The 14,428-nt window shown below is 37.4% G+C and overlaps 1 protein-coding gene across 1 annotated transcript in view; it reads left to right on the forward strand.

Moving 5' to 3' along the window:
- DZIP1 (DAZ interacting zinc finger protein 1) overlaps window positions 1-14,428 on the forward strand; it is a 35,442-nt gene that overhangs the window by 13,348 nt on the left and 7,666 nt on the right. The window contains exons 6-11 of the mRNA XM_032203626.1: window positions 92-229; window positions 1,492-1,554; window positions 2,823-2,963; window positions 3,683-3,731; window positions 5,050-5,109; window positions 12,023-12,082. Coding sequence (XP_032059517.1) covers window positions 92-229; window positions 1,492-1,554; window positions 2,823-2,963; window positions 3,683-3,731; window positions 5,050-5,109; window positions 12,023-12,082 — 511 coding nt within the window. The remainder of the gene's footprint in view (window positions 1-91; window positions 230-1,491; window positions 1,555-2,822; window positions 2,964-3,682; window positions 3,732-5,049; window positions 5,110-12,022; window positions 12,083-14,428) is intronic.

The raw sequence follows: 14,428 nt of genomic DNA on the forward strand, positions 1-14,428 counted from the left end.
GTATTTAAAGTAAATTTTGTATTAAGTGACAGGTTCGTAAAACAAAAACTTTAGATATATTTGGGCCTCAAATGTTTTCTCCTCCTTTTAGCAACTGTTAGCGTTACAAACATCCAATATGCAACAGAAGTCCAATTTAGGGACACTGAAAGACAGCCAAGAATTTGCAGAAGAGAAGTCTCAGAGTCCTCAGGATTATTACAAAGTGGTCAAACTTCTTGAAAAACAGGTAACACTATATCTTAATGTGTTGCTTTTGACTGACTATGTCCTTTTTACTTTTGAACATCTCTGAGCTGGATTTTAAATTCATAAGTTAAGTTCTCATCCTTATCAATTTCTGAAGTAGCTTTAGTAAACAGTAGATTCAAAAAACAATTTCTGTAATGCAAATCAAGGAATTATTTCCCTTATCCTTTGTAATTTATAGTTATGTATTGATATATTTGATTAAAAAAAAAAAAAGAAAAAATAAGGGAATATCTAGCTTTACCAAATATGGCTTGGTTGAAGTTTGGTTCCAGAAGGCTCTAATAAACCATTTCTGTCTGCTGATTTGTGAGGCCACTTACAGGAAATGATGGAAAAATGTGAATTTTCCATTTTCCAAGATGGGAAAAAATACATTAAGAATTTTCTGACCAGATTTGCCAACTGGTGGCTTTTGAGCCACACAAAACTCTCAAACCTGTCATGTTAAGCTTTTGTATCCTACACTCAGGACTCTATCATCTGATCAGCACAACTGCTGGGCTAGTTGGGCAACCCCAAGTCCCATCTATAGGAAAGACCAAGCCAAGAAGGGCCACTCAGGCTGAGATGGCTGCATTGCTCTGAGGCTCACCTGCATGTCCAGGTCATTCATTAAAAATAAATAAATAAAAGAGAGTTATGAGGCCTTTGGGAATGCCCACAGACCTTTTTACTGCCTTTTTTGATACTTTGTAACATGCATAATGTATTTCATGGTTTTAGGGATGTAAAGGTCTTTGTATGCTGCTGGTTTTGTCCAGAAGTTTGGTTGTTTCTGTTCAAAGGGGTGGAAAAATTAGTTACTTTTACATTGTTTTTTATTTCATCAAAGGAAATTCACTTTAAAACTCATTTATTAAGGCTGGTTTTTTATCATTGTTATGCAAAATACATTGTTAATGAGTGTTTGAAATAACAGTATTTGGGGAAAAAGCCCTGCTCGTTACTATTAGTCTTACTAGTAGTAAACAGGTGTGTTAAAATACTTGTGTATTTCTCAATCACAGTCACTGTATACAAATCTAGGATCCAAAACATAGTTTCCAGAACGATTGGTAAGAAAACCACACTCAGGTGTAAAAAACATGCTCATGAATGGTCTGTGTCTGGGGCTACTCAAGTTTTGTATCATCAATAATCTTTTTTTAGTACTTGTACTTTATAAAAATAAACCTGCATATATTGAAGTAGATGTTAATGTGTTATTAACAAAAATTAATATTGTTTTCCTTTATACAGGAAAGCAAATGGACGTCCAGAATACAAGCCCTTCGTCAGGACCATGAGACAGAGAAATCCCTGGTAAGTGGCACAGCAAACCACCTATATTATAAGGAGATAGTTTTCTTACCCTTGCAGTAGTTCTTGATAGGCTGTAATACAACTTTGGGGGACTAGAAAGCCTAGATCTCAAGAGTTTGTAGAAGTGTTTCCCCTTAGATACATTTATCTCTGTGTTTCAGTTACGTTATGATCTTGAAGTTTTTCTTAAGGCCAAAGTTGAAAAGGAACTTATCTTTTAAGAATCTGACAGACACACCTGAAACTGTATCTCTCTTTTGAAGGGCTCACAACTAACTCTGTGAACAGTGTATTGTGCAGTGTGTTATGGGGATATGCTAGATAGTTGAGGTACAATTTGCCAACATGTAGCTTTCATCTGCCCTGTACATTCAACTGCCATAGACCTACAGCATGTCTCAGTCTGTTTTTTCTCTTTTCTTTCACTTCCTTGCTTCTTTTTCTGTTGTAGCTTTCAAACTCAGAATCTGTTCGGCTTTTCGACGGAAGAACACCATGGCATTTTGTTTTGCATTGGCTTACGTATTTTACTATACAAAGCTTTATTCCTCAGTTTTCTTTTCTTTTTTTTCTTTTTTTTTTTTTTGTGTGTGTGTGTCTGCGTTTCTTTTTAATCTCTTTCCTGCTTTGTTTCTCTTGCCTCCTTTCCTTTCATTTTCCTTTCATCTGCGCGACCATGTAAGAACTGAGCAGATCATAGTGGTCTGGCCAAAACTTCTCCTCCTTTGGCAAGAAAGCAGTGGGGAGGAACCATGGAACATTCCCCCAAAAGGATGTAGTTAATGATAACCCACATACATGCAAGAATAGAATAAGGGAGGAGCAACGTAAGTATTACTTTTGAGATGGCACACCTAAAATGTTGTTTCATTTCTTCTACAATCAAAGCTAATATGTTAGGTTTATCATGCAAGTTCACATCTTGTCTCCTTAAAATATCATTATTTGACACTATAACGAAAACATTTTATATAGTCAAATGCTTTTTCCTGCAATCATGTTTTGAGACAATCTCAGCAACGTGTTTGCATGCCCCCTCCTTTGTATTGGGATTTAGGTAGTGTTCCTCGTACAAAAAAAAAGTGATGTAGGCAACTGTTTTGTAATACATGCAAATTTCAATGAAATCACAGGGGACATTACATTTTTGCTGAAAAAAAAGTGTTAAAAAAATTTAAATATGATACTTGATTGTTTAAATCTTAGAGCATTAAAGTATTTTATATAATATTAGTGTCAATGTATTTTTCCTTTTGCTTGCTTTCTAGCTACTGTCACAGATTGAGAAGCTTAAATCATCAGTGAGAGAAGACCTGAATAAAAATAACACCTTTTACAAGAGGAGGATAGAAGAATTGGGGCAGAGGCTTCAGGAGCAGAATGATCTGATAATTACTCAGAAGAAGCAGGTCTGTTTTGTGAAGCAGTCCTTTTCAGAGAGCATAGGAAACAGAAATGTTTTCCTATATATCTCTGGTTGCATAGTTAATATTACTAGTTGGTAAGAGTATTGCTGTAGTATTTTTGGCTACACTTTGGAAATAACATTAGTAAATAAGAATAGATCTCGAAAAGAGACACAGCAATGAAAACCAGGAATTAAAATATGATTTAGAATAAAAGATTTAACAAACCAAATGTTTTTAATAAGTTCTACAAAAAGTTAAAAGATTACTAAGTTGCAATCACCAAAGACCTCCACAGATTAAAAAAAAAATAAATCTGATTGTGAACAGGATTTTATCTGCTACAAGATGATCATAATGAGTTATAGTGTCTGAAATCTGAAAATACATGACTTGTAGACAAATAGACAAAACTAGAGTAGACAGGAGAGTTGTTTGTACAATTAAAAATCAGTTGTGTACTAAGTGTTTCTTTGGAGTGGAGCTAAACTCCAAAGAAACGGAATGTGAATGCAGAAACGATTGTAAGTGCAGAGGTGGCCCATAAACTGCTCTCCTTTCACTCTAAAGCTTGTATTGTGCACAAAGCAAGAGTGCAACATGAACACATAAGAAAATAGAAATAAGTCTTGAATGTTAGTTAGGCGTGAATGTGATAAGTATTAAGTAGAATAGGGTTTTTTAACTATTCAAATATCTATTTTATATTTTATTTTATTTAGATAAAAGAATTGTCCACAAAATCAGTTGCAAGCTTCAAGCCGTGTGATGGTAAGTACAAAAGGTAAAAACAGATTTTGTTTTTGATTTGAGCAGCTTTGCTGAAACAAATGTTACAATTCATTAAAAACTGCAGACATCAGCTTTTCTATTTACTTATTGAAATCAAATAACTACTTGCAATTTATTTCTGTCGCAGGGTACCTTACCTGTAATACTGTTTCCATGCCTCTCTTATTTTCCAAAGTTCACGTTTTGCAGCTGTAAGAGCATGTAATGTACAAAGCTGATGGCTTGAGTAGTGAAGAGGTGTGAAATACAGCATCTCTGTTTTGTATTATATAAAGAACTTTTGACTTTGCTTTATGAAATGTACTGTAATTTTTTTTGTGCTTCATCGTTATTAGGCTGAAGAACCCATAAAATTACTGAAAGGATAGACAAAATTGATAAATTGATCAGTTAAGATACAGTTGTTTAAAGAAATGTAAGAACTCTAATGATATTTTTTTGTTTGTGTAATGTCTTAACATTTGAAGTTTGTTACATATAGCTAAACCTGTTAATAATATTTGGTGATGCAGTCCTGCACCACAAACATCCCTATAGTTGATACTGCAGTTGCGGTGACTTGAAATAGATTTACTACAATAGTTGATGACAGCTAGATTAAGTCTTAGCCCAGTTTGGAAACCATCCTGCTTTATTAGTAAGGCATTGGCTTGAACTCAATCTTAACAGCAGGGAATAGGTTAGTTTGAGAAGAAAACAGTATTAGTATGGCTGTATGACTTCTCAGTTGGAGGTGGTCATACTCTACCGTGCTGAAGCAAAGATAAGTATAGGAATTTCACAAAAATAAACTTGTTCCTAGGCCCCAAACTGATCTGAGGAATGTCGAACTGATGTGATAATTCACTCCAAGGCACTCTATACATTGTATAGATAGGGTTCACGTTAATTGATAGGAGGTGTGGAAGAAGTAGAGATAAAAGCCTTGATCAGGGTAGACTTGACTTGGCTTTGGGCCAAAGCTTCTTGCCTGTGATACAAAGACAACGTACATACATGACCAAAAAGATGAGATGACTAGTGAAGATTCCTATTCCAGTTCAGTGATTTGGTTACTAAATTTTTATCCTGCTTATAGAAGTATTAAAAATATGAAGCGTATCTGGAGTTTGTACATTTGTGTTGGGAAGGACTGTTTTTTACTTGTAAACTATTTGTTTAATTTTTCCCCATCAAATCAAAAAAATCTGTAATTCCTAAGTATGATTAAATGTTGTTACATTTATGAATCTGTAAGTATCTGTTACTGTTTACTATAATACATTCACGTTATTTTTTTAATTTTATGCTGTTTTAGCAAACACCACTACTGTTGAGCGTCTTGAAGAATCTAAGTCAAGTCTACCAGTGATGCATGGTAAGTTTTTGCAGCAGGTCCAGATTCAGTTCTTGCAAATCTAACTCTGTCTTCTCGAATTTGTTATTTGTCAAATCATAGTTATAAGACTAGTTAAACTAAAGGAAAGTAATTTGAATCACTTTGCACATATCCACGTTGAGAATTCCTATGAAGTAATAGTGAAGGGATACTGCAAAGAAAAAATGAAAAAAGAAATAATAATTGTAGAATATTTCCTAGCACATTTATAGAATCAGAGCATTTTAAGGTCACTGAAAGTAATTATGAAGAGGGAAACAAAATTCTTTTCTTTTAGAAAGGATGCTCATTTTCTAGATATGTGCATGCAGTAGAATTTATATAAGGAAAATATGTGGAGACATTTGTTTTACAAACCTTGAAGTATCGTATTTTCATTGTGTCTTATAATGTCAAGGAGGAAAAATATGGCAGAAATAATCAAAATAGACATTCATCCCATCTAGACAGTTCATCCAGAGTCAGTATATGTCAGATCACATGTACATTGTGATACTATTTGATAGCGGGGAAAAAAGAGAATCATTTATTTACATTGTTTTGACAAAGTCAAAACAGTTTTAATTTTTTTGTCATTATGCAAATTATTGGACAGTGTTGTTACCATACCAGTATTCTGTGATCAATTCTTTACTTGCATTTCAAGTTGGAAAGTAATATGAAAAATGAACTTTGAGCAAGTAAACCTTAAACCTTACAAACACAAACCTTAAAAAACAAATCTTAAACCTTACAAACAGTAGTTTAAATATTTGAATTATTGACATACTAATTAAATATAAATTTATTATTATTACTTCTAGTTTAAAATCTGTCAAAGGGAGAAAAAATGTAATATGTCTAAGAAAAACATACAAAATACTTATTTTTAAAGTAAATTTAGAAGGTTCTGAAGAGGTATATGGGAAGAAGGAGCAGAGTGCAAGGAAAGCTTTACATAGCCTGATCAAAAATGAACAACTGATAAAAAATGAAGTGTTGATTTCAAAGTATTTGTTGTGACAATAATTATTAAACTACAGAAGAGATTTTTTTGTATAGTGAAGTTATTTGAATAATACAGGTGTTTCCTATCTGTGTTAGGTTACTGTTCATTGCTAGAAGCTTAGTTAGTATAACTTCACGTAGATGAAATGTGTGGTGAACAATCATAATATATTATTGACACAGTATAGATAATAGTATTTTAAATAGTCCAGTATTTTTTTCATTCAAACCAGCTTTCATTTCACCAACACAATAGTGCTGGTTCTAGTTAAGAGATCTCAAAGCACATACTTTGGCTGAATTTAAGAACTGAGTTTTATGAATAATCTTGCTTCTAAGGGCTTACACACTAAGCTTTTCAAGCTTTGCTTTTTTTTAGTGCATTCACTTTCATTTGTACTATGGAGAAAAACCATTCTGTGAATATTCATATATTCTGTACTCTGGAAATTTAAATCTGCTTATTTAGATTTTTTTCCTGTATTCTTACTTCTTCGGATGTGAATTTCTTGACACCTTATGAAACTTCCCAGGATAGAAAAGGCTGTTCCTGCCATTGATACAGAAAAGATTCACTATCACTTTATTACGAAACCTCAAAGAAGGTGTTTCCTTCAGATTCTTGTGCTGATGATTATTTTATTTATCTCTGCAGGTCTCTCTGTCTGTCCCTTTTCTTCCCTTCTGGATTTTTTTTAAAACTTACCCTACCTAATTTCTGGATATAAAGGTTAGCAGAAATTATAGTGACCTTCCCGAAACTTTCAGGACTCTTCAAGGGATTGAGTTACATTCTGAATTAAGATATCATGACTGCATCTCACGCTCTTATGGAAATGGAAGTGCTTACTGGTAACTTCTTTACACAAATTTATTTAGCATAGAGCATCTCTGAAATCAGAAGAGCTGTAGTTTTCCTACCAAACAATACCTGCATATCTAGTAGCTTTCTTTTTCTTTTTTCCTTGTCTGAAAGAAAATTACTTCTGGGAAAGGCTCTTTTATGTGAGCTTAAGTACACTTTTCAAAGTTGCTTAGAAGCTTTTCCATCCTAAGATTGCTTCTGTACATCTCAAATCTGTGCTGTAAAAAGAGTTACAAATTACAAATGAGTTATCTTAGATGTAAAGTGGAATACTTAGCCTGGTGCTTTTGCGTTAATGTTGCAAATGTCCTGAAGAGCTAGTAATCTGCCTAGAATGCCATCCTGGCTGACCACTCTCCTTTGAGTTCTGAGCTAGCTGCAGTGTTGTGCAGATATAACTTCAGTCTTTCCAAAGATTACTTCAGTCTCAAGAAAAAGCAACAAATGAATTACAATACATATTTTTTAAATGGACTTTGGCTCCTATATTGCTCTTGAAATGTTAATACTTATTCAATGTTTAATCGTTGGTAGGTCAGTAATACTAGGTGGAATTAAAGACAGTAGCTAAAAAGCAAAGATATTAATTAGATTGACTAAATTTTCCTCAGTTGCTTCAGTTATGTTAGGACCGAGTCATAGGTTTTAATGTACAAAGCTGTCTTCTTAGATAGTTAACAGAGAAAAGGGGCACCTTCAGAGTTTGGTTCAGCCGAACTAAGTTCTGAATTGCTCTTTGAAGTTGCCTGTGTCTCTTCATTGACTGAGATGACTAGGTTCCTAACTTAGAGGCCTCAGGTAAGTGTCTAAAATTTATTTAAATTTAAAAATAAATTCAGTAATATTTAATAATATAGACTTATTTAAGAATAAATTTAAGAAGGTTTAAAAGTGATATTTATGCTGCTTATGTGCAGTATATGGCTTCCCATTGATTAATTAGGAGGGAAACACATTATTTAAAAATGGTGGTTGAAATGATGGGAATCAGATTAAGTCTGGCAGTCCCTTGATTGTGAAATATTGAGTATAAATAAGAAGAAAATTAAAGGAGACTATAACTGTGGCTTACATTAATTAAACTGTGGCTTAAATTAATTAAATGCAGCAATTTACAGCAAACAAGTTGTATATTTTGTCTTTAGTCTTCATAGTACACTTAGCAGAGTGCTTACTGTGGGCATTACTTCTCTATAGACAATTTTAACACTGCTGCTTGGGCTAAAAGTACTTAGCATTTCATAGCTCTGAGTAAATAGACAGGGTTTTTCTTCAGATACTGACTAGTAGACCAGATTCGAATAGTACTAGCAGAATATGGTTTGATTTTTTAATGTTTATTTGTTTTAAACTACTAGATAAGAACAGACAAGTAATATATGGTATGATGGAAACACACAGAGTCAGAATTATTCATTATTGTGAGATGTGTTTTCCTATGCCACCTGCATGGAAAATGTCTTCAAATATTATTTAAAACAGAAATTTAAAGATTTTTTCAGAAGAGATAGTCTGGAGGATGTGATATATAACTACAGCCAGCTTGCATTAAGGCTGGGGTTGGCAGCTGCCATTTAGCTAGGTTAAAGTAGGAAAGCTAGGTAGAGGATTTAGCAGCATATCTTTATTTCGTTAGGGTTGGATGTTGGGGAGGACCAAATTAGGTTTGGAGTGAAAGCGGTTCAGGCCAGCAGAAGCTGGTTTATGGCAGGGTCTGCAAAGGGCTGTTATCACCCGGAGGCATCTGGTTATTGCTGAGCAAGTGTTTTACAAGGATCACTGGGCGTGGGTTAGAATTAGGCTTGGGCAGACGTTGGCCGGCATTGAAGGGCAGGCATTGAAGAGTTATGGTTGAGTTAAGCAGGATCAATTAAGCAACGCAGCAACAGCAGAGCCTGTCTCAATAGGCTGAAGTATGAAGTTGATATTTATCTGTTTTATAGTTGAGAAAGGCGTGGATCTGGGAGTCAGGGTTCAAAAGGTGTCAGTGAACAAAGTGTAATTGAGGTTGCATCTGAGCTGCAGGCCTGATGTAACCTCCAGTTCTACCAGCACCCTGCTAGTCCAGAGCAGGGGCACAACGTGCCTCCTTCCTCGCCTCAGCCTCCTGGCACCTATTTCCAGGGAGGCCCAGACACAGCCTGGGCCTTCATTAGCTGTGTTCATGTGGAGAGGGGAACTGAGAAGTGGCTACGAGCCCAGAAGGGAAGGTGGTAGTCTAAGCTCAACGCCCAGGCTGGGATTAAGCTAGGAGTGGGGTCCTGGCCAGCAAGGCTGGATGCCAAATATGTTGTCGTAGAACAATGTCTGCTAGCATCAGCTGAACTAGATTTAGGACTGATAACTGACAGGAAAGTAACTGGCTCTGCCTAAGTCAGAAGTTGCAATGGTTACTTATTTAAGGCTAATGTTGGACTGCGGCCTGGTGAGGTTCTGAGCAGAAAGGTCTGATGAACTGGAGGAGGTTACCATACCTCAGGGTAGTTAGGATTTGGGTTTGCATCCGTGGGATATTTTTAGATTGGAAGTTAGCAAACTGCTAACGTGAGGTTTAGGTGGATTGTCTGGCTTAAATGATTCCTAATGATGAGCTGGCTAATACGTAGCTGCTGCTGATTTCAAGGATGAGTGCTAAGGTAAGAGCTGAGATCAGATTGCTGTGATCAGGCTGCTAGAAGAAGCACGTCTCTGGTAAACCTCCCGAGTGTGGCTCCTTAGGGGGGCATCTCTACACCTGTCTGTAAGCCCGGGGAGTGGTGAGCTATGCTGCTTTTTGATGTTTAATAAACATCTCACAGAATATGTATACAGTAAAAAAGAAAGGCCTGGTTTCACTGGAAAACTTGGCATTTCCAGATGTCCACTCCCCAATGTCTTAGGCCTTGATCTCCTCTGCCATCATGCAGTCCACAACAGTATTACACGTAGCAGGAATACACTTTTGGTTTTGTTCTTGAGACTCTTCTTTTGTTGTTTTTACCTTCCTATGTTTGCAGTATACTGAGGAAGATACACCTTTATTCCAGTTTAGCAGATTATTTTCAGCTCTGAGTTCTGGGGACTGGGCTTCTCCTTTTTACCTGACAAGGGCTTGGGGTGAGATGAGTCACCTCCTTTAAGCAGACTGAATTTGAGTAAAGTACAGAGAAAATGAGTATAGATTAAATCCAATTACATACCAACTAGATGTGGTCCAGCCAACAAACTCTGAGGCTTGTGCCTATGCAACTGAATTAAATCCCACCAGAGCATCCCTTCAAGCTCTTTCCTCCAAAACAGGGGCACTGCAGATGTTTTGTAACGTTCCCAAACCATTCCTGAGCATTTCTTTGGACGTTGCTACTTGGTGCAGGGCAGCAGTGCATCAGGGACAGCTCTAGGAGTTCAGTAGCATGGAGGATCATATTCCAAGGCATTAGTGATGCTCTGGCCACTGTTAAAATCAGGGCCTTACAGGCTGAAAGACTGGAAACCTGTTTGTCAATCCATCTCTCAGGGTTTTGCTTTTAACTGTTTCAATAAAATATACTGACAATAGCACCTTGTTAGCATCATGTGACAGGTAAAAGCAGCATCTTTTAGAACTTATTCAGTGCAAATTGTATGGGAGCAAATCTTCAGTCTTGTAACCTGCTTGGAAAAACATCTTGAGAGACTTTTCTAAGAATATAACTGCAAGTACAGAAAGCATGGAGAGAGCAGCTACCATAGCGAAGGTTTTACACCACACTTCGTATTCCCTCTTCAGGTGGGAATTATTGGAGGTGTGACATTGTGTCATTTAGCTCCACGTGCTCATTTCGCTGTCATAACCCATCCCACTGCATTCACACTTACACCTTGTAGTAGAAGAAGTGCTGAAGAGCAGACACCTTTACGGTAATGCCACTTCTTCCCGTTCCACCAATACAGCAGAGCAGCCACTGAGAGTGCCAAAGGATCCTTGTGAAGGCTGGGGCAAATATATGTTGGCCCTAAATATTGGCCAATTAATTGTTTTCTCCTATACTGGCAGTAGTTGAATGCTGAAAATATAGTTCACGCATTTCTCTGTTTTATATAAACCCTAGAAGAAGCTCAAGTTCTAGTTTTTATCAAAATAAATTTATCTACAGAAGATGAATATTAACATTTTAAAAACCTTATTTTTATTAATCTACACAGAAGCATTTTTATGCATCTCTCATCTGAAGTCTGTAAAATTGTGGAAAAAAAAAAGTGTACTCTGGCCTAACTTGTATAAAAACAGTTATTTCTGATGGCCTACAGAATAATAATTTCAATGTGTTTAAGAAGATTTCTTTAGCAGAGGATGTTTCAAGATAGCTTTAAAGCTCATGATAATACTGAATTGCACTATGTTGAAGTCACTGAATTATTTAATAGATTCTGCTGGAAATTTTATCGTATATACATAGGTAAACTTTCTCTGTCTTGCACATATGGACTCACTGCTAATTCTCTGGATTAATGAGTTAATGCGTTTTTTGGTGTGTATTTTTTGAGGATTTCTAGATCCATCCATTTCACTTGCCCATTGTAAACTTTTAATATCAAATTGCACATAACCAGTGTTTAAAAATACATTTAAAAATGAAAATGCTTCTTAGGACAAATGGATGATTACTAATATATTTACTCCTAGGTGGCCTTGTCTTTGTAGATGCTTAAAACCACCCCGCCTGGCCTCTGGACACCATTCCAGGAGGGCATGGGGTTTTTGATAGCCCTGTGACATATCAGCCAGCCCTGTGCAGGTGGCGTAAAGCTGATATATCTGAGGTAAAACAAGACAGCAACATTTAGGCAAATGAATCAATCCCGAAGTATTTTTTGTACTAGGATCACCTCTACAAATGTTTTCCATCAAGACAGCACTTGCAACTACGTAGAGTCATGGTGCATTGGGCTCGTGATTGTCCAGCAGGTTGTCAGCAGTCAGGAAAATTGACATCGGTGTGTTTTTTGCCTTACTTTCCCCTCTCTGGACCTTGACTTTCTTCTGTCCTGTTTGTCTGGTGTTCCTGTTCTTGTTGTTAGAGCAGGCCCCCTTGGTACATATGCTGGAGCCCATAGAGGAGCTTTCAGAAGAGGAAAAAGGTAATGGTTGATACAGAACCAAACGTAGCTACATGTTTTTCTTGACAATAAAAATGTGAATATTATTTGATCTGTTCCGTATTTTTCGTTGTACTTGAATATGCTTATCTGGCTTGGGTGGGAACATTCCTTGCATGTGTCAATTTCCTTTTGCCATTGGTGCTTGTAAATATTATGATTTCCTTATCCAAGTTTGATACCTTTTTGTGGAGATCTGACTTAACTCTTTAACGCAGGCTTATTCCATATGTCCTGAGGCACCTGAGATAAGCAGAGCACAAATGATTGATGAGGAATACCCCCTTGCTAGGAAGTTCTTTTGGTATAATCTGGTGCTCCTGTAATGTATGCTCACTGCTTTTTCGTACTTGGCATAAGCAGGTAAACAGCTCAGCTGCAGGAAGGAAGTTTGTGGTGAAGTGGAGGCTGAAGCTGCCAACTTTTAGAGGTGGACCAAAGATACTTCTGCAAGTAATCTAAGTTATGCCTGCCTCTGAGCAGCCACAGCTCCTGCCAAGGTTGTGCCCAGTGCTGGTAACTGCAGCTCCGTGCTGATAGCTACCAACCCAGCTTTAGCAGCTGGTCCTCTGCTTCATCTGAGGAAAACTTGGGCAAGGCCACGCTTACAGGGACAGAACAAAAGGTGTGGGCTCATTGTGCACAGTCATCTACTGGAGGAAGCTCACAGTACTTGGAAAACCTAATAGCTGAAGAGCATAATCTGTGCTGTGCATAAAAATACATATCAGTCTTGAACCTTACAGCCAGTGAATTTAAATTCTGAAGGAATTTGAATACATCTATGCTTTAAGTGAGAAGTTTCCCCAGGGAAAACCCACTGACTGCCTGAAGTAAGGACTGCTTACATTTTTGCCGTTCCTTCTGCTATTTCTCTCGCTTGCCACCTTCCCTGGTGATGGATTGTCTTTGATTCCTCTGCTGCGCCTCAAGGCATGGCCTGCAGTGCGAAAGAAAACAAGAATGCAGTCTGGAAGGATGGACCCAGATTTTTCTGTTTTGCTTTCAGTGACAGCCGGTTATAAGGGAGAGTGTGAAAAGTCTTGACTCGGCAGATTGCTTCATTGGGTAGCTGAGGCAGCAGGCCACACCTAAGGACCCTTGGCTCCAAAGCTGTCACATCTGGTAGTGCTGGTTGGTGGTTTTAAACCAAAATCAGTAAGGAAGCAGTTCCTTAAACAGAGCTCTTGGCTCCTGCAAAGAGGATTTGGCTTAAGTTAATTAGCAAGGATTAATACTGTCATTAATTAGGATAATGCTGGATAGTCTCGTTACTCATATTAGTATGAAATGATTATGAAATAAAAAATGATTTTAGATGGATCTGCATTATTGGAAGGATTAACATGGGAAAGGGACAAGATGTAAGCTCCTTGGGAGTCTTCCCCTTAAAAGGTGAGATGTCTCCTGCCAGGCTTTTGGGAGGATTTCATGGGTCAGGACATCACCGTCTCCTGATCAGCAGTCGTCTGGCAGCCCTACCTTTCTGCACTGGCCGGTACTTTACCTCTCCCAGGACTCAGCCCTTCAGCCAAATAGCTTTTAATCCCACCTCTGTCAGGTAATGAGTTGTCCGTATTGTTCCCAAGGCCAGATGAGGTTTCAGCCAGATACTGTCCCCTGCAATACAGGTCTCTCAGCATGGTAGCTGGACTCGGCCAGTTTTAGCTTCCTAGAGTTCTTTCCAGAACCCCTCAGAAGTATCTTCCTCAAAACAACCTAGATCCGTTCTTTGTGTACGTTGAGGGGTTTTCTGAGTCTGTTGACCACTGCCAGACAGAAAGAGGTACCGTGGCCCCACTGATAAGTGTCATTCAGTCAAATTTCCCTCTTGCCAGAGACGTTTTACAGGCAGGTTCCAGGTGGGCGAGCTTTGCTTTGCTCTCCTGGATGACTCTATAATGCTTCAGCTTAACTTTAACACCAGTCTTTAATTTGGATAAGAATCTGTCTCGATGATCCTTTTTGTCTTGTGTAAGAGTTCGTGTCATTACTGGCACTTACGTACAGGAAAGAAGTAGAAAGTTCTTCACCCGCTCTTTAGCGTCTGTGATGTTGTAGATCTGCGTAGAAGAAAACTGAACTTTGTCCTTGAAAGAGTTTTAAAGATAAGTAGTATCAGTTTTGTATTCTTTGAAACTGTCTGCCTCAGGCTACGGTTTTGTTTTTACCAGGATTTCTGAAAGCATTACAACTTTCCAGAGATTTGAGCTCAGTAGGCATTTTTTTTTATCAGAGTTTAGCACGTTGCTTGAAACTCTTCTTGAGAACAAGTTTGCCATTCTCCTGTTCTAACTCCTGCTAGAGCTTAGCTCTGATATGAGATAC

The sequence above is a fragment of the Aythya fuligula genome, chromosome 1 (genome assembly GCF_009819795.1).
Source record: "Aythya fuligula isolate bAytFul2 chromosome 1, bAytFul2.pri, whole genome shotgun sequence".
Taxonomy (NCBI): Eukaryota; Metazoa; Chordata; class Aves; order Anseriformes; family Anatidae; genus Aythya; species Aythya fuligula.